Source organism: Netta rufina (genome assembly GCF_964035555.1).
Source record: "Netta rufina genome assembly, chromosome: 20".
NCBI classification, from domain to species: Eukaryota; Metazoa; Chordata; class Aves; order Anseriformes; family Anatidae; genus Netta; species Netta rufina.
The window spans coordinates 3175173-3194013 of record NC_140144.1 but is presented as its reverse complement, the minus strand read 5'-3'; the positions used below and the strand labels follow the sequence as shown (position 1 = coordinate 3194013).

The 18841-nt window shown below is 47.4% G+C and overlaps 1 protein-coding gene across 2 annotated transcripts in view; it reads right to left on the bottom strand.

The window, feature by feature from the left end:
- LOC311217258 (voltage-dependent N-type calcium channel subunit alpha-1B-like) overlaps positions 1-18841 on the bottom strand; it is a gene marked incomplete at both ends in the record, with an annotated part of 280405 nt that overhangs the window by 139409 nt on the left and 122155 nt on the right. For both annotated transcript variants that reach the window (XM_084299168.1, XM_084299169.1), the window contains one exon: positions 10098-10201. In XM_084299168.1, coding sequence (XP_084155294.1) covers positions 10098-10201 — 104 coding nt within the window. The remainder of the gene's footprint in view (positions 1-10097; positions 10202-18841) is intronic.

Sequence of the window (18841 nt, the reverse complement as noted above, 5' to 3'; positions counted from 1 at the left end):
AACCGTCTGTGGGAAAGAACTAGAAAAAGATCCTTCTTTTTTGTTTTGTTTTCTTTCTTTCTCAGGTCCCTGTGATGAAGAGCTTTGCCACCTCATCCTAATTCAGCCAAATCCTTGCTGCTTGGGTGACGCCAGTTTTGATAGCATGGTGGGGGGCAGATTCCTGCTGAGCCCTCCTTGTACTCCTGCCATCTTACAGCTCTTACAAGGCTTACGTGACTGAGTTTGCAGCCACAAACACACAGTCCTGCAAAGACCCCTGCAGCTTGCTTCGGCAGGGTCTGATCTGGTTAATACGCCTAACATTTCATTCACTAACCGCATCAGCATCCAAGTGTTCATAGAAAAGCAGATTCTTGCTGCAGGGAAAGAATTTGTTCTGCAGGTTCATATCTCTGTCTTTTGTCTTCCTGAAGAACAGCAAATCCTTCAGAAGGGGAAGCGTGTGCTGGATGCAACAAAAAAAAGCCCAACACCTTTATGACTGTAACTGTTTATACAACAAAGGACACAAAGCCTTGGCGGTGCTAAACATTTATCTTACCTTGTGCAAACCTGTACTTTGAGAGGCAAAGGCAGAGAGCGAGTCCTGGAAGAAAAAGAGCCCACAGAGAACCAGCAGCAGCAAGATGGATAAGCAGCAGCAAGATGAAAAGAAAGAAAAGCAGCTGCTGGGGGTCCTGGATGAAGATGCAGGAAGAGTCTGGGGACCTGCTGAGCATCCCCATACCCCTCCTGAGGGTGCTGTGGTGACTCAGACCAGCACAGAGAGAGGTGGGCAGGATGGCCAGGAAGGAGTGAGGGTGTCCGAGCAGGGCAGCAGACCCCATCTTCCCCTGATTCCTGAAGCATTTTGCTTCAGCAGGGTGCACTGTCACTAGGGAACCAACATTGACTGCAGCACCAGAGACCCTTTGAAATCTCTCTGAGATTAAATAACCGAGCAGAGGCCCAGCACAGTCCCAGCACGACTCCAGGAGCCTGAAAAGGGCTGGTGGGGAGGCAGCGGCAGGGGAGCAGGAGTCCTGCAGGGGGCCGGCAGCCTCCACCTGGCCCCCTCAGAGGCCCCAGCCTTTGGTGTTTCTCAAAGGAGCTTCACCAGGAGAGGACCAAAGGCAGCCACAGCAGGGACCGAGTTATTCATGGCAGCAAAGAGGAGGCAAGGAGCAAGGGGAAGGGATGGGGAGAAGAGAGCGATGTATTCCCTTCAGGGCATTAATCAGTGTGGATGCCTGTAGAGGTGGAAGGCTGAACGGGTAGAATCCAATTTGGCTTAGGAAAGAAAAAGATGAAAACCAATACATCCAGCAGCAAAAAAAAAAAAATAAAATCCAGAGCCAATCTATCCTGGCAGAGAGATACAGGAGGCATCAAGGTTGAGAGAGAGCTGGGCATGACAGCGCAGCAAGAATTACAGAGTTTGCAGCACTCTGGGGAGCAAGACAAGAAGTGCAATTTCCAGCAGCCTGCATGTGAGGGGTCATGGCCTGGGGCTGGGAACCCACAAAGCCAGCAGCATGTGGCTCAGAGCTGTGCATAGCTGGCACCTTGGATGGCTGCAAACAAAGTGGGAGGAGACCAGCAAGGAGCCTGGTTCTTTACCATAGCATCAGACATCTTCACCAAAATCAGCCACGAGAAGACTCCAGGATTAACCAGGGTGTGGTTATCCTCATGTATAGGCAAAAACTTCAAGTGCAGAGAAACCCGCAAGCAAAACTTAAAATAATTTGATGCCTCTGCCTTACTGATTTGTAACCATGAACAGAAATGCATGTAGATTATTAACCCAGGGGTCTTAAATACCTCTAAAGCTCGGGCCCAGGTCACCACTGAGCACAAAGTGTATTGATTAGAAAGCTTGTCTGAAACAACAAGGGAAAAAGCATAGAAATGCACTTAGTTTGGGCAAGAAGAAAACCTGAGGGAGGTGGAAGAAAGCTCCTCCCAGGGGTGCAAAGGGATCACACAGGAAAAGTGCTGGAATGAGATGAAACTAAGAAGGCAATTCACCTGGAAAGCCATCAATAGGAATTTCTTCATGCTGGTGACTTTTGCTACCTCTAAGATTCTATTTTCTTGTCCAAAAAAAGTGCTTTGCTGCAAAGTCTGAGTTTTGAACCTTAGTATTAAACAAGGAAGCCCAGAGGAGGACTGGGATTCCTTAGTGCTGAAGATGACAAAGTTCTGTGGCTCCTCACCTGCCCCAGGTTGTCCCATCAGCTGTATGAAATCCCAAATACACCCAATGTTATCTGTCTCACCAGCAGCTCCAGCCAACCAAGATGACCCTGGGCATGGTCCAAGGGGTCATGCCCATCTGCCCGAGCCCGAGCCCAGACATACAGACCCAGCTGGCTGAGCAGCTTCACCCATCCCAATGTCCACCATATAGGAGTAAGGACCGATTCTATCAATCCTGCACAGCCAGAGCTGCTGCTGCTTCCTCCTCATTGCTCTTAAGAGGGGAAAAAAGAATTTCTCCTCAACCAGCCGATAAAGGATGAAAGTACCAATTTGGGCGATCACCAACCGCATGAAGTTCAATAAGAGCAAGTGCCGGGTCCTGCACCTGGGACGGGGAAACCCTGGCTGCATGTACAGACTGGGCGATGAGACGCTGGAGAGCAGCCTGGAAGAGAGGGATCTGGGGGTCGTGGTAGACAGCAAGTTGAATATGAGCCAGCAGTGTGCCCTGGCAGCCAGGAGGGCCAACCGTGTCCTGGGGTGCATCAAGCACGGCATCGCTAGTAGGTCAAGGGAGGTGATTGTCCCGCTCTACTCTGCGCTGGTGCGGCCTCACCTCGAGTACTGTGTGCAGTTCTGGGCACCACAGTATAAAAAGGACATGAAACTGTTGGAAAGTGTCCAGAGGAGGGCTACGAAGATGGTGAAAGGCCTGGAGGGGAAGACGTACGAGGAACGGCTGAGGTCACTGGGCCTGTTCAGCCTGGAGAAGAGGAGACTGAGGGGAGACCTCATCACAGTCTACAACTTCCTCGTAAGGGGGTGTCGAGAGGCAGGAGACCTTTTCTCCATTAACACAAGTGACAGGACCCGCGGGAACGGGGTTAAGCTGAGGCAGGGGAAATTTAGGCTGGACGTCAGGAGGGGGTTCTTCACAGAGAGGGTGGTTGCACACTGGAACAGGCTCCCCAGGGAAGTGGTCACTGCACCGAGCCTGGCTGAATTTAAGAAGAGATTGGACTGTGCACTTAGTCACATGGTCTGAACTTTTGGGTAGACCTGTGCGGTGTCAAGAGTTGGACTTGATGATCCTTAAGGGTCCCTTCCAACTCAGGATATTCTATGATTCTATGATTCTATGATTCTATGATTCTACCACTGTGGGATTGATCACTCGGCACCAAGCCGGGCTTCACAGTCACTTTTATCACTGAACATAGCAGGAAGATGCTTCAAACGCAAGCTAGATATGGGATACGTCGTGTATTTCTAGAAAGAGAGTGAAGAGGTGAAGCCTTCAATGCATCTTTCTTCCTTTTGTCTTTATATCCAGCTTGTGATAATTTCACTTTGATTCCATCTAATCTGATATGAACTGCTGCAAGTTCCCCAGCTGGGCAAAGCTGGTCCCAGTGAGGGAATGGGACTGGGCAGAGGAACATCATTTGTCTCATAGCACTGATTGCCCAGTTCAGCTCAGTGCATGTGCTGGATAAACCTCTGGCTCTGTTCTTCAAGCCTCCACCCCAGAGTCAAAGCAGAATTCCCAGGCAATTTAAATTTCAGTCTCCTATGCATCATTCCTATCTTGCAGGCTTTAATTTCCATTGCAGCTTAACAGAAGGTCAAATAAGTGTAGTCCATCCCTCCTGTACAAAATCAAAACAAAAAGAGCAAGGGATCTACACTTGGTAAGACATTTAGCTTGTTGAGAGGAAGCTCACATGAAAAGTCATTGCTCCTGCAAGAAACACATGTGCTTCTCCCAGATTTGAGTGCAATGGTGGATTTATTAAAAAGGGTGAAGAGCTAGGAACAACGGGAAAGAGAATATTCCTTTTGTTGTGTCTTTCCCCTTGTTTTTAAGCACAGGTTGAGGACAGACTAAAAACAATGAGGACGCAGAGTTTCGTATCTTTTCATGATGCAGCTCTTCTAATGCAAATAATTAACAGCAGCCAAAGTCAGATCACAGCAGGTAACAGCGAACTTGGAACTAATTTTCAGGGAAAATGAATGATTGCCTCTGTAATGAGGGAGAAGGAGGACAGAAGAACGCTTTGCCATTATGACAAATTAATCAGCCTAATTCTTCTCCAGCCTCTGCATGTCTTGCAGGCAGAAGTTTTATGATCCCGATCTGGCAAAAATCCTTAGGCTGGGAAAACATGTCATGAAACTCAGCAGAGCAAGTCACCAAGACAGCCGGGTCGGTGAGGTCCTAACGGGGCCATGCTTACCCCTAGCAAGCTGCTTGAACAGCCCCAAGGTTTCAGTGACCCAAGGCACCACAGTCAGCAGTGGAAACAGATATCCCCCGGGGAGACCAGAGGACAAGGCAGGGAGTGTTTAATGTGGCCACAGAGCATCACCCCACAATGCAGACTGCTCAGAACAGCGTGCTGCAGTGAGGAGTGAAAGCACCATTTACCCTAACCCTCAATTCACCTGCAAGGTGCCAGCACTGCCCGTGGCTGTGTCCCTTGCCAGTCTTGCTGTTCCAAAGATGCTACATCTATAGAAAACATCTCCCTGTGGCTCCTACACCAGGTGGTCTCAGACAAGAGGCACAGCTCAGGCAGAGCAGCCCTGGGCAGCATTACAGAAATACGTGCACAGGGAAGATGCAAACTGGCCATCACAGTGCCTCTTCCCACTTGGTTATTGCAGCCAGATGAGTAAACCTCAGGAAAGATAATTACTCTTCATTGGCTGGTCTGGAGATCCCTCAGGCTTCACCATAAATATTTGAGGACGTGACACACAGCATTTTTCACACTCGAGACGCACAGACCCAGGGCTCAGATGCATCATCCACAGTGTGCTGCCCTCTCTGGCCATGCTCTGGCTGTCTCGCCACCCTCACCCCTCCTCACCACTGCGTGAAATGGTGCCAGAAAGCACTTAGCCTTGAAATAAGTCAAATCATCTTCCTCGCAGCAGCCCGTGATCATGTTTATCCTCTTTGCATCGTGTAACCCAAAGCATCCGAACAGTCACAAGAGTATTGTACAGGACCACCCAGCTCATTACCAGGCAAAATTAACGCCCAGTTCAACACCCAGACAGTATGAAACTCTATAATCCCACCAGCCCACAGAAGAAAGATGCTAGCTGGGCTGAGAGGGGAGCAGCATCAGGATGAGAAACACAGCATCAAAAATCACTGCTAAGGAGGGACAGCGGGGAGCTGAAGGTGCTGATGGAGATGGGGCCCCATGTCCTGGTGGCAAGAGCTGCAGAGCAGGATGGCAGAGGGCTGCAGCCTGCTAGCAAGAAATCACTCCAAAGGCATAAAAATAAATGAGCATTGGTCAGGACATCTCCACTGCATGTGGGATTTTCTTCTCTCCTCTCTGGAAACTGCAGAACCATGCACAGAGTTCAATAAAAAATTTATGAGGATCATCACTGGGCATTTTCTGGTTAGAATCAAAGCCCAGTCCCATGGCACGCTCTGCAGCAAACAACCCTGCGTTCAGGCAAAAGCAAAAGGTGTCTGGGGTCAACCCTTCTTGGCATGACTTGAAGCCAGAATGTTCCCATGGTGCCACCAGTGACAGTCAATCCCTTTTTCTTACAGAAAGTTTGTATTCCCCATGATGGATGCCTTTATTGCTGCCTAAATCACAAAGAGTCTACAAAGAATCTGGTAACTAAGCATAATCACTCGCCTCATTTGACGGAAAAAAGTGGCTCAAGAGTAAGAACTTAAGGATACAAATACCTAAACATTTTTACTAGTGCTGCTGTTTCACACTGCTCTGGAAACCTTACAAAATACTGCCACAGGTTCTTGGAAATCAGGTACCCCAACGTCCTGGGATGAGGTCAGCATTGCTAGACCAGCTTTTCATGATTAAAACAGAGAAACAAAAACAAAGCCAAGTGCAGCTCTCCAACATGAGCAAGACATGTCTCATTTGTCTGTCTTCAAGTGGCAGACCACTATAGCTCCAATAAAGATGCAAATGAGCCTACCAAATGTCTTAATGTTACCAAAAGAGAGAGAAATCTCTTCTCCTGCTTCTGCTCTCCTGGCCCCACACAGCCCCGACCTTTTCTTGAATCAGCCATGGCACTCATCAAATGCTCCTCCAGAAAAATTAACCTGTTTATTCCTGCTCCACTGATGATCTACAGGGCTGATGAGTTTAATCAGTTCACAGAGAGATCAAACAGGCATCAGAGAGGGAAAACAGAGAGCAGGGGGAATACAAAGAGAGAAGCAGAGAGGAGAGTCCCAGACGTGGAACACAAACCTGCATTACCCCTGCCACACAGCAAGCTGAATGCTGTGCTTCTGCCGCTGAGCCCCACACCTTTTGTGAGCAAAGGCTGTAGGATTGTAGGAGCTGTTGGAAGTGCAGCTCACTTGTATACGTGTGTACCCACCGCACCTCACCGGGAAAACTAAATCTGACCGTATCCATAGTTTGACAACAGCAGAGTCTGCCATTGCCCGTGATGTGCAGCCTGGCAGGGGGGAAACTGCCACCAACTTCCCCAGGCAGAGCCCCCTCTTTAGCCGTGCGTGGGCAGGCTGACACACCAGCCACTTCAACTCATATCTGCCGTAAAGATACAGGAGAACGCAGCAATCTTACTGCACTGTTGGATAAACCATGTTCCCAGGTACTGCACAACCCACGTCCTAGGACCACTGGGTGGTCTACATCTACTACATCTCCATCAGGTAACTTCATCTCAGTACTTGGTGGCACAAGGAGAGCAGAGCTCTGCTGGCAGTCTGGCCCACAGTGCTCGTGTCAGGGAAGGGAAAGGAACAGAAGGCAGAGAGCACCATTTCGGGAGGGTATTTAAATATTAACTGATGACAAGAGCACTGGCAGTGCTTTGATCAGCATGCTAGAGGAGGACACGCTGTACAGCAGGAAGAGTCTCATTTAGTCTGGATGACAGAGTCAACATGCTTTTAATTACATCCTTAGCCATGCGCTTGGAGGATTATGTCATATCAACTGTGGCCCAAGATTTGGGGTTATTTTTATACACCAAGTTTTTACCAGCATATACGTATTTCCACATCTCCCTGCCACTTTTCTGTCTTCACTTTTATTATAATTCCAGAAGCAGCAGCAGCAGAGGAGGCAGGTTGTTTGCTCTTTATTTTGAAACAGGTAGCATCTCTTCTGTAGCATTTGTATTGCAAATGCTGCCATATTTTCCTAGCAGAGGAGACTCAGGATCCTAACCAGATCAATCTACCTCCACTGCTCAAACAGATAAACATGAAAGCTAAACCCACCTTATGAGGTAGCTGCCCAGTGTTGACACAGGTTCACAAATAACTACAGAAAGGCAGAAAATTCCATTAGGAGTTATGGAAAAACTCTGTATAATCTAATATCAGTAGGAAGCTCAATAACTTTGTTGTCATTTCAGATTATTTATATTGCCATAATCAGTGATAGTGTCTGCATACCTACTTCAGAAATCTCTGCCTTCCTTATTGTCCACTGAGGAGCACAAATACGTGAGAGAAAATAGTTCAAAACAAACAGCAATGAAAAACACTCAGGTAAAAGACTTTTCTGTGGCTTCCCAAAGCACAGGCTGGCACACTGAAGCTTAACTAATATTCGTGATGAATATGGCAGAATATTGGAAAATAAAACACAACCTTCCCAACAGGATTTTTGTGGAAAAGGGCTGTAACAAAGACCATGCACAAGCCTAGGAAACCAGTGATCTAACCTCAGCTTGCCACTGTGCCTGGGGACATTATGTCCCCTCTTTCTACTCTACTCTACTGTTCCCTCTCTAATGTGTGGAGAGGGAAGGTGGCAGAACATTGTGCCACCCTCAGGAGAATAAAGGCTGCAAGGTGCTTAGATCATGAAGATAAGAAGCAGGTGAGTGAATGCTGAGATAACCCTGTTCATGGGTTCTTTGTAGAACCCCTAACCCTAAATTAATTTTGTTTTATAGAGAATAGAAGGTGGGATATTGCTGAGGATCCTCCACTGCAGGAGCCACGAGAAGGCAGTCACTGGAATGCAGATTGCATTACGTCCACATACACTTATCAGTGACCCCTCCTCTGTAGTTCTTTCAGTGGTCAAAATCCCCATGCACAGAGACTCATGCAAAGAATGTCCTCCAGCAAAACCACTATTTTTCTGAAGTGCTATCTGGGACTTTCTGTTAGAGAATATAATGACAACAGTCTCTGCCTTCAGAGGGTCTTTTTGTCTTTGTGGTGTCTTTCCATCACCAGACTGTTCACATATACCCAGGTTCCTACATTGCTCAATAGCTGCAAGCCCACCAGGAGCCTGCTGAGCAATGTGGTCAACACCTGTGCTACGATGTTTATTTTCTTCAGCCTCTCCCCAGGAACTCTTCCAGCCAAGGAAATCAAACCACCATATAGAGTAGAATTTAAAAGCTTCCCTCTGTGAAGAAAATATTATAATCCTTCCCACTTACAAAGGGAAACTTGACATACAAAGCTGCCTTCTCGTTTTGTTTTCAACAGAAGATACACATTTATATAATATTCATAGCTTGCCCCAAGCAATGAGAGGCTTTCAGGGGAGCCAGGCTGAGGTCCTCATCTTTCAGTCACCAAATACGTGTAAATCCATCACAAAGGAACAGGAGCCTGCAGGCTGTTGAGCTTCATTTTAGATCACAAGCATCATTTCAGCCAATGTGGGCTGACCCCGCTGCGCAACGACGAAGATGAACTACCTAACGAACCACACGTGGTCCTGCCTCTGGTGCTCGTTTGAAATTGTATGTCAAACAAGCATGGTCACAAAGCTTCCCATTCCAAGCATCTGGTTATGGTGGGATGTCTGAGGAATGGCTTTGATTCAATGGCTTGCATTGGTTATTGATCATGGGCATTATTCCTGGACCAGCAAAGTGCAGCACCTGGCCTTCTCCATGGGCTCTCTTGTAATAGCCCATCTCCCTGTCTTCAAACACAACTGCACTTCTGCTTCCTGCTCCTTACCCCAGCTCATGCTCTGAGGAGGAGGATCCCAAACAAAATAACAACACTGAGCATGAATCTCATCTTTGGAAAACACTTTTCTTTCTCTAGTAACTTAAAGAGCGAGCGTGCAACACTGGAAGGCATTTACCAGTCAACAACATTAACTCTTTTCTCTCTTCCCCAGCTGCCAAGAGCCAGAAATAAATCTAGATTTTTATAGATCCGTATAATTGAGATCACCTGGATGGGCAAGGAAGAAATTGTGTGCAAAATGAGGTGCCAAAGTCTAAGAGCTCACAAACCATTAAGATGAGTCAGATTGTTAAATGTAGATCAAATTTCCACAGACGCTGGGGGCGTTCCAGCTAGGCTTCAAACTTGGCAGCTCCATCTCTACAATGGCCCAAACCCAGAACTCATATCCAGCAAACACTGAATCCTTGGCTGACCCCCGGGCTTTGAACATCTAGAGACCGGTACGTCCCCAAACTCCAGACATTGGCTTCAACGGCTAGAGATTTAAAAATAAATAAATAAATGAAGCCGAGATCTTTTAATTGCCTTTTGTCGGAGCGTCAAATTTCCCCATGCTGCACAGCTAGACCAAATCCATTATGAGCACTTTGATTTTTAAGGCAACACAAGAGTAAGTGGTGGCTCTACAGGCCGGAGCCAATATAATTAGAGAAATTTGCTTACCTTCTGTCTGGATTCATATCATCTCAATTTAGTCTATCCCATGCCCTATAGCTCTGCATTCTTATAGGAATAGCCCACAGCAAGGGAAGGACAGGATAGGAAACGTGAAGAGGGGTGATGTACAGTGCAATGTATCACTTCGGCTTCTCTTTGTCACCTCCATCCTCTCCACAGAGCTAAAACCCACAAACACGCCTTCCCTTCTCACGTCCAGGTGGAGACAAGCAAGTCATTGGTGTCTTACCCTGACAGGACGCCCAGCACCAAGTTGAGCATGAAGAAAGAGCCAATGATGATGAGAGGGATGAAGTAAAGCCAGTTCCAGGTATTTCCTGCAGCATCATTTGTCTGGAAACCAAGAGAAGGGGAGAGAGAAAAACAAATATTAATCAGGCTCAGGAGCACCATAGCATAACGTGCAGGGCAGAGGGCACTGCCAATTCCCCTCAGATTTCCTTGGGGCCATCTACCACCAATGTACTGGTCAGTTATGATGTAAATTTGGTAAGATTTAACCACCAGCAAAAGACCTAACAAACCAAGCTGACTGTCCCACCACCCACCCCACAATTCGTCATCAGCTCCAGCACAAAGACTCATCTCTAATTCCAGGGGGGGGGACAAAATATGACTTCAAATGACCCACCTCTGTGTAGGCCTTTTGCACCAGCCTCCTCCCTCCCTCCCCCGAGCTGTGAGCTGCCATGTGCTGAGCATCAGTGCCGTATTTACATCCGAACTGAGGCACACAAGGACGGGAGGGAACCACAGCCTTCCCCTAATCCGGGCTGCGTGGCGCCGTGCCCAGAATCTGTGCACGCACACGGCGCAGGAGAAGACAAGTCTGCAAGAAACCGAGGCGTCCTCAGAGCGGCTGCAATCCCACATCTGCTTGCTCAGCACTTAGGAATTCTGTCATCAAAACCCCATCTGAGGCTCCCTGAGTAAGCAGCAGCCTAGATTAAGGGGAGGGAAGGGTGTTTTAGTTTATGACAAAGTTTCTGCATTCATCAACCACAAGGGAGCTCTTTAAGGAACTGCTGAAAAGTAAAATGCCACATGGCCATTTACCGGAGCCAAGAGAAAAAATGCAGATTCTTTTCTTGCGAGTGAAGAATGCAGCAACTTGAGAATCTGACGTCAGGTGTAAGGGAGGGGGAAGGGAAAGAGAAAAGACCCGAAGACATTCCTGCTCTCCTCCCTCCGCCTGCAGCGGGTAGACTATAACATGGGCCCAGAGCTGACAGTCCTGAGATGGTGGAGCCCACAGAGAAGCTCTCACAAACATCACCTTGCAGAAAATGCAATCATTCTATCTGATGTCGGTGCCTTTTCTTTGTTATCCATGGTGCTCTTTAGCCACTATCCCCTATCATATTTGCAAGTGAACTTTTGCTGACCAAAAGAGCCACTGAAAGAGGAACGGCTTATTCCAGCCGGGTGTGCTCAATGCCATCTCAAAGTGTCTCTGCACAAGCCATCTGTGACCTGGGTGACCGATGTCACAGCACTTTCTGCAGGTAATAGCACTTAGGACACCGATGCAAGCCAATACCTTCCGAGTTGTTTTTAATATGGTACATATCTGCACAAATCCTTCCTGGGGAACCTTCTCCAGATCACACGAACGACAAGCAGTTCTCCAAATAGCTACAATCTTCAGAAATATCCGTGTCAGTTGATCAGTGACTCACCGGGAGGAACAGGGACTAACTAACCCAGCCACCTACCATCCCTCCGAAAGGGACGCGTGTGACACCACCGTGTGACAGACAAATGAATTTGAAGAGAAAACAGGCTGGGAAAATGAGAGCAGAAGGACAGGAAAACTCTGTCCCATCCGTTATCTCATTTTAGGGATTTTAATATGCCTTTACCAACACTTGCCATCGCACCCCAGCCCCGATTCTCATTCTGGTGACCAAGGTGGCAGCGCTCTTGCTAGCGGCTGGAGCAAACACTCCCAATTCAGCGAGGCTGGGAACTGCCATCAGCCAGGCAAGGGGGGCTGGAAAACCCAAAAGGAAGAGCTGGAGGAAGGGAACAGATGGGAGAAGGGAAACCACATAAACATGCAAAGAGAGTGCAGTAGGTTCACTGCTGCCAAATGATCGTTTATCATTTATTTATTCATTTGAAGCCCAAACTTGGCGACAGATCCACAATTCCATGCCACGATCAAAGCCCTTAAAATGAAATGTGCTGAAATACGACTAATTAACCGCCCTCCTCTGAGTGCTTGCTAGACTGCCTTATGCTCAGGGCAGGGCAGGGCCTTGCTCTGCTGGTCCTGTCTCACACAGGGACCCAGGACAAGCCAGAAGACAAAACACTGGGCACAAAGGTGAGCAGAAAACTCGTCCCGAGAAAGCAGAGCCTTTACGGACATGCAGCATCTTTCCCAGTGCTCCCAAACACACTTGAACCCAAGCAGAGTTTGCAGCAGCTGCTCTGCCATGGTGAGGTGCTTTCATGAATCAAAGCTGGGAGCTGCCAGGAAAACCAAACTCTTCTCCTCCAGGAAAAGTCCTGCAGGCCCTTCCCCGTGCAGAGCAACCAGGGCTCAGGCTAGGGCCCAGCTCAAGGCTTGCTCATTAAGCAGGATGAGCCAAGAGATCAAATCAATTTTTATGTTCCAGCTGAAATACTTCACCGGAGTAATGCCTGGCTGACTGTCAGTGCCATTTGATCCTAGCCACAGGTCTAAGCCACCAGGGAAGAAGCAGAAACAAAACACTTCTAATGATGCACCAGATTTACATGGGGAAACAGCAGGGCTCACAGGAGAGCTCCCTCACTGCTCACCTGCTGATAGCAGCCACAGGGCTCTTCACAAGCACCACCTCAGCAGTGCCCAAAGCGAGCTGAAGGCTTGCTCCAGGAGCACCCTGGGCACAGGCTCCGAGCAGTTTGTGTCCATTAAACTTGGCAACATCAGACTCCCACGGGACACAGGCTGCATAGGGGGAAACTGAGGCACAGGAAGTCTCAGAGACAATTTAGGGTCACGGTGAAAGTCAAGACCCAGAGGTCTGTTTGTTCCGCATCCAAAGCCCATAAAAACTGTCCATCCACTGCAGTGCTCTTCCCAACAAGCCCAGCTGCACCACGCAGCAGGATGGCCCAGGGCACAGCAGGATGCCCCAGGACAACCTTGGCTTTAGCCTCCTGGGGGCTCTCTCCTCTCCTTCACGCAGCACCGAGCACTCCGACAACATCCCTGAGCAGCAACGCTATGGCTGGCTATCTGTGCAGATAAACGGGTGAATACCGTCACCTGTAACAAATGCAGAAGCTAAAAGGTTTCTGTCACACAAGGAGATTAATGCCCTGAGCTCCCAATAAAGCCAAAGGAAACAGAGTGTGCTCCAGCAAAGCACGAGGAGCCCCGTGCAGCCTGTCCAACAGCAGAGGAAGGCCAGTGCTAAAGCTCGCTTTGTCTCCCAGACACAGAGAGCAGTTCAGCCACTGCTTCATTATGCTAACAAGATGGCAGCTGCATCTAATTATTAATTCATTTAAAGGTATGTTTTGAAGCAACCAACTTGAAAGCAGCCTACTGCTGCTTGCAATGTGCTGCAGAGAGCAGAAATGTTTGTGTGTTACCTTTTGGCTTCCTGTCTGCAGCCCTGGCCATGACCCCGTCTCTGGGACAGGCAGGGAGGCAAAACCCTGTGTTTGGCTGCCCTGAAGGGGTTTTTAATGTTGCTGGAGCTTCTTGCTGCTGCAGCAGCTCTGTCCCAGCCAGCCCCAGCCCATCACCACCATAGGATGGGACTTCTCCAGCCAGCACAGGTCAGCAAAGCCCTCCCTGCTCAGCCATCCTGGTAGCGCACCACCAGCTCTCCAGGGACCCTTCCTAAATCCAGCTCTCTGCTCCCTGTGGCTGGGGCATCACCAGGGCCCTCACAGCCCATCAGCCTTGCAGCCTAATCCAGACTCCATGGGGGGCTGATCAGAGGGAGCAGATGTGCTCGGGCAGGGGAAGCAGCATGTAAACACTGCAGAGCTTCCTTGCCAGCACGGCTCCCACCAGAAGTGGGAAAACACGACAGCCTCTGTAGAAAGGGACCCACAGCCCCAAGGAAAGGAAGTCTGTGCGGTTCCTACCAGGGTTGCTTAATCACTGTTTGCATCAGTGATGAGCTCCTGGTTCTGGAATCCCAAAACGATGAACGTGCATTAAGTGAAATTTGGTTTACAGGCAGGCTTGTGAACAGGCAAGTTACTGCGGGTGGCAAACCTGAGGTTTCTGAAGATTTACAGACTGAAAATTAGAGCAAGTCAAACAAAGAATAATCCCCCAAATCCTATCCCCCTCTTTTCTCTAAGCAGACAGCACAGCTGCCCACACGTTCCCACACTCCTCCAGCTTCTACAACAGAACCTAAATCCGTATTTCACGTGGGAGGCGGATGGGGGATTCCCACACAGCCAGGCTTTTGTGCCACCTCCCAGCAGCCAGCAAATCGAACACTAAAGCCCAGGGGTGAACCTGAGTCCCGAGGGATCTGCAATCTGGAGCTGACAGCTCCTTGGAGCTGGTGTGAGCAGAAGACCTGCCACCGCTTTGCACTGCCCACAGCCCCATTCAGCACATGCCAAGCAGTGATAGCGCATGTTTAAATAACAACCTCTTCAAATAAGCTATTAAATGCTGCTGTACCTGATTAAATCCTCTTGGGCAACACAAAAGCAGCAGAACAACAAAGACCTTTGCCATAGGAAAATGCCTGGTGGCACAAGACAGGGACTTTGAATACCCTATTTGTAGACCGTCATGCTACAGTGAACCTAAGCAAAAAATTCTCACTTTTCAGCTTCTCATTTTCCAGTTTCTAATCAAAATACAGTCATTCTAATTGCCTCTCTCCCCGAATCATCACTGTCTCCACTTGCAGCCCCTTTATACCTGTGCTGAGAGGGAAAGAGAGCTCAGGGATGTCCACACGTTCTCCACCAGCCCAACTCGGTCACCAAAGATCCTCATGAGAACACACTGACCTTATTGTAAGCGTATAATTAATGGATTATACAAACCTCCTAATGACTTGGACTTGCACTGAGGAAGCCACTGCAGGTTGGGATGTCAGTGCAGGCCAGCTGCCTCCTACCACCCACGCAGCAGAGCCCAGCCCTCTGTGGCATCCTCCCTTCAGTGCCTGCACCTCCTTGAGTGCAGCCACCACGATGCAAGAGCACTCCCTGCTCGCAGCCAGAGCTAAGGAAATGCTGCAAAGCTTCACGGCTTGGAGATGAACGCCCTTCCGCCTCTGCTGCACGTGGAGGCACCTCTGGAGGCAGCACTGAAGAGAGGAGCTGCACAGCCTTCACCAAGTCCCTCTGACAGTGCCTGAAGGCAGCCAAAATGCTGTCACAGGTATTCATCTGTTGGCTTTGTGACTTTAAATGAGACCTTAATGGCAGTGTCTACAGAGGCAGAAAATCACAGACCATCACAGACCATCATCCATTCACCAGCACCACCCTGGACGGCAGACCCAGAACAAAGTGCGGGTTGGTCCTGCCTGCAGTCTTCCAGCTAGGGTTCCCTGGCTACATAAACCAGCTTGAGAGCTGCTAGAAACCCATTTACCCTTAGAATGACTCCACTTAAAAAAAAAAAAAAAAAAAAAAAAAAAAAGCAAACCACCACCCTTTTCTAAACATGGAAAACACGGAGCCATTCCACTGTTTACATCTTCTTTTTTCAGCGTCTTTGGGCAAGATTCACAACCCTGAAGTAATTGCCCCACATCTCCAAGAAGTCTTTGTTCTGTCCCATCTTTCAGCATATTCTCTGTCGATACTAAAAACAAGCAATTAGCAGACTAACATACAAACCTTGGAAATGTTTCCAGAGCAGGGTTCGATAAGAAGGGATCTAATTTGACAGATACAGCCAAGCTGAAACAACGCAGACCTTAACTATTTACTATGATTTTAATCAAAACATGTAGTACGCCTAAAGTTCACTCTTTAATTTAACCAGTGCCTGACATATACGGGGCAATTAAAGTGCAATCTTCCCTTAAATAAGTTATTTAGCATAGAGGAAAACTCTCAGCTGTCTTTGACAGATGAACCTTATTTACCTTTCATCTGATTTTTCACAATTCTCTCTTCACAGCTTCTGTTAATTAGCAACACTTTATGTTTGATTTATTTCTATCTGTTTCCATTCTTAGGATTAGGTGAACACAGAAATTTCCAGGAACAAAGCGGAATCAAAACCACGTAAAGCATGTACAATCAGCACATGGAGCCCTGCTCTATCCAGCACATTTTCTCCAGGCACCAAATTACACCTGCTGAGCTCTTCAGCAGAGTAAGACCTTGGACAAGACGGCATTAAGGCAGCAAACCCAAATTTGCTGTGAAAGGCTTTTCTTAGTTCAATCTGTGGAATTCATGACTACCCAGTCTATTTACAACATCGTCACAGACTCAAATCAGGTTTAATGTGGTTACTTCTCTAGGTTGCTTCATGGCCCACATTACTATAACATCCCAAAGCATCAGTCTTCAGTTACAGAAAGAAGAAAGTGCTTTCACGGATGGACAGTGAGGTATGTAGGCTTCATGTGAACTTAACAAGTCCTACTCCAAATCTAACTCATCTGAAGTCCTTGAATACACACCTGTGGGAAAGCATAAGCTTTGTCTACTCGAGGCAAAAAATATTCATTATTATTTAAACTATATTTTTAACTGGAATCCCTGGTGGAAAGTCCAGGCCGCGTTCAACTGAAATCTTTAGAGATAACAGGTCTGCACCAAAATCCAGCCTAATCAACTGCAGACCCATCCATTCACCAGAACATGAGAGATTTGGTTTAGAACCTAAAAACAAAACAAAACAAATGAATTAAAAAAAAAAAAAAAAAACACACACCAATAACAACCCTCAAACCTAAAACCTAGCAGGATATGAAATAGCTTTATTGTATTCCACGTTCAACATCATTCCATTTTCAACAAAGATGGTCACAGAACACTTCTTAAAATACTACAACCCTCAGAAATAAGTTTAGGGGACTAGGAAGAAGCGAACATGGCCTCATCTCTTTCAGCAGAGCTTTGAAATATTTTTCCCTCTATTCCATGTACTTATTTATCAGAAAAGTTATTAAGATTAATTTATTTTCAAACATTTATTTTTCTCCCTTTTTTCCTACCTTCCCTTCCCTATCTCTCTGCATCAAATGAAAACAGAAGGAAAAAAATAAAATTTTTGAAAAGGCTTTCATCTTTTAAATCTTGTACATCTCTTTTCACCCTGAAATACCAACAAACCCTGCACTGAGGACAACTTTATTTCTATCCCCAGCTTTACAGAAGGTGAAATCGGGTCACAGGAAGGTGAGAGGCAAGCTGCTTCCACATTTCCCAGTAGACTAGTAGGAGACCCAGGAGAGAAAACTACCTGAAGTTCTGACCCCATTTTCTGGTTTATCATATAAAATATCAGAATCTGCAAAACAGTCGTGTACTTTTTTTTTTGATAGTTTCTGCTTAAATTCAATCTTGGCACAACGTCAGCCCACTAACTTTAGTTACTGACTTTCAGATGTTACGGTCCATTTGCAGAGAGCATCTGGTATTTAGCTCTGCAGGGACACAACAGCCAGGGAGTGCTGGCGATTGACCCTTCTGAGCAAAATTAAATTGGCAGAGAGGTGCACGTCCGATTGATGCTCAGGGGTTGTACTACCCACAGGAGGCAGATGACAGAGCACCTGCCTGGTGTGCTCATCTGTGTGAAGGAGAAAACTAAAATAGGCTGGTTAATGAAATTAGTGGTCGGCCCAAATCACACTCCTGCACATGCTGCATATGCTGAGACAGAGTTGGACTGGGATTCAGATGATCTTCCTGAGCATCTCTCTGTTTGGGATCAGTGGGATCAGGTCCATCCAGGTGCCCCTGCATGTAGAGGAAGTGATTCAAAAATGGAAGAGCCCCAGGCCAGCAAGCTGCAGAGAAATCTGGAGTCAGGAATTAACACTGGTGGTTTTGTCCACTTATATGTGTTTTGAGGCAAACTCCCTAGCTGGAGGGCTCCATGTGTGCCCTGGGCTGGACAGGACCTCAAGAAGCCCTAAAATCCATCTGAGGTCCAGCTAATAACCAAAGGTTGGAGGATCTGCCAGCCTCCTCCTCTACCACATTCCAACTGTGCCTTCTGTGCCTCTACAGCAGCTCCCACGTGGGTCTTGGATTTTGGGGGCAGAGGACATGTTTTCTGGGGGGCCCTTTGGGATGGGATAGCTGTTGTCCTGAGGGTCAGCAGTTGCAAGAAAACCATGTAAAGAGTCCACTGCCCACCTGCTCTTTTTACATTTAACATTGGCCAAAAACAATCAAATCCTGAATACGTTGTCTGCTCAAAATGAACTCTTTGGAAAGAGGTGTTCGAAACTCCTGGCAGTTTTACACCCAAATCAGCGTTTCTGTGTATATCCTCTCCTTCACAGAAGATGTTTGAGTTATTCTACTCTTTTTCCCTACAGGATATGGGTCATCCCACCAAACTGTTGTAAGAAAACAACAACCCACCTTCTTCAAAGCCTATCACCACTGCTTGGATCGATCCATAACTCCTGGTGCCCAAGCAGGCATCAGAAAAAAAAAAATATATCCACAACTCCTCTGAGTCTCACAGCACTAAAAACAATGATGGTTTGAAATGGAAATCATCCTTCTGCCCCCTAAAAGGGGGTTTTGCATCCAGCACTGCAGTCACCTGATATTTAGAGGAGCAGAACACTTATTCACTACTAGAATCAAAATAAAATCCAGAATAATTCAAAACCTGCATACAAAGTCAAACTGCTCATGGTGTGAAACCACACAGAATCAGCCTCAACTACAGAATTTAATAGCATTGGCAGCACCAGCCATGGTGAGACACCAGGCCTGGCATTAGCTCTTGTCCTCTTGGCCCAAGAGCCCAGCCAAACCTGTAACAAGCTTGGGGTGTTAAAG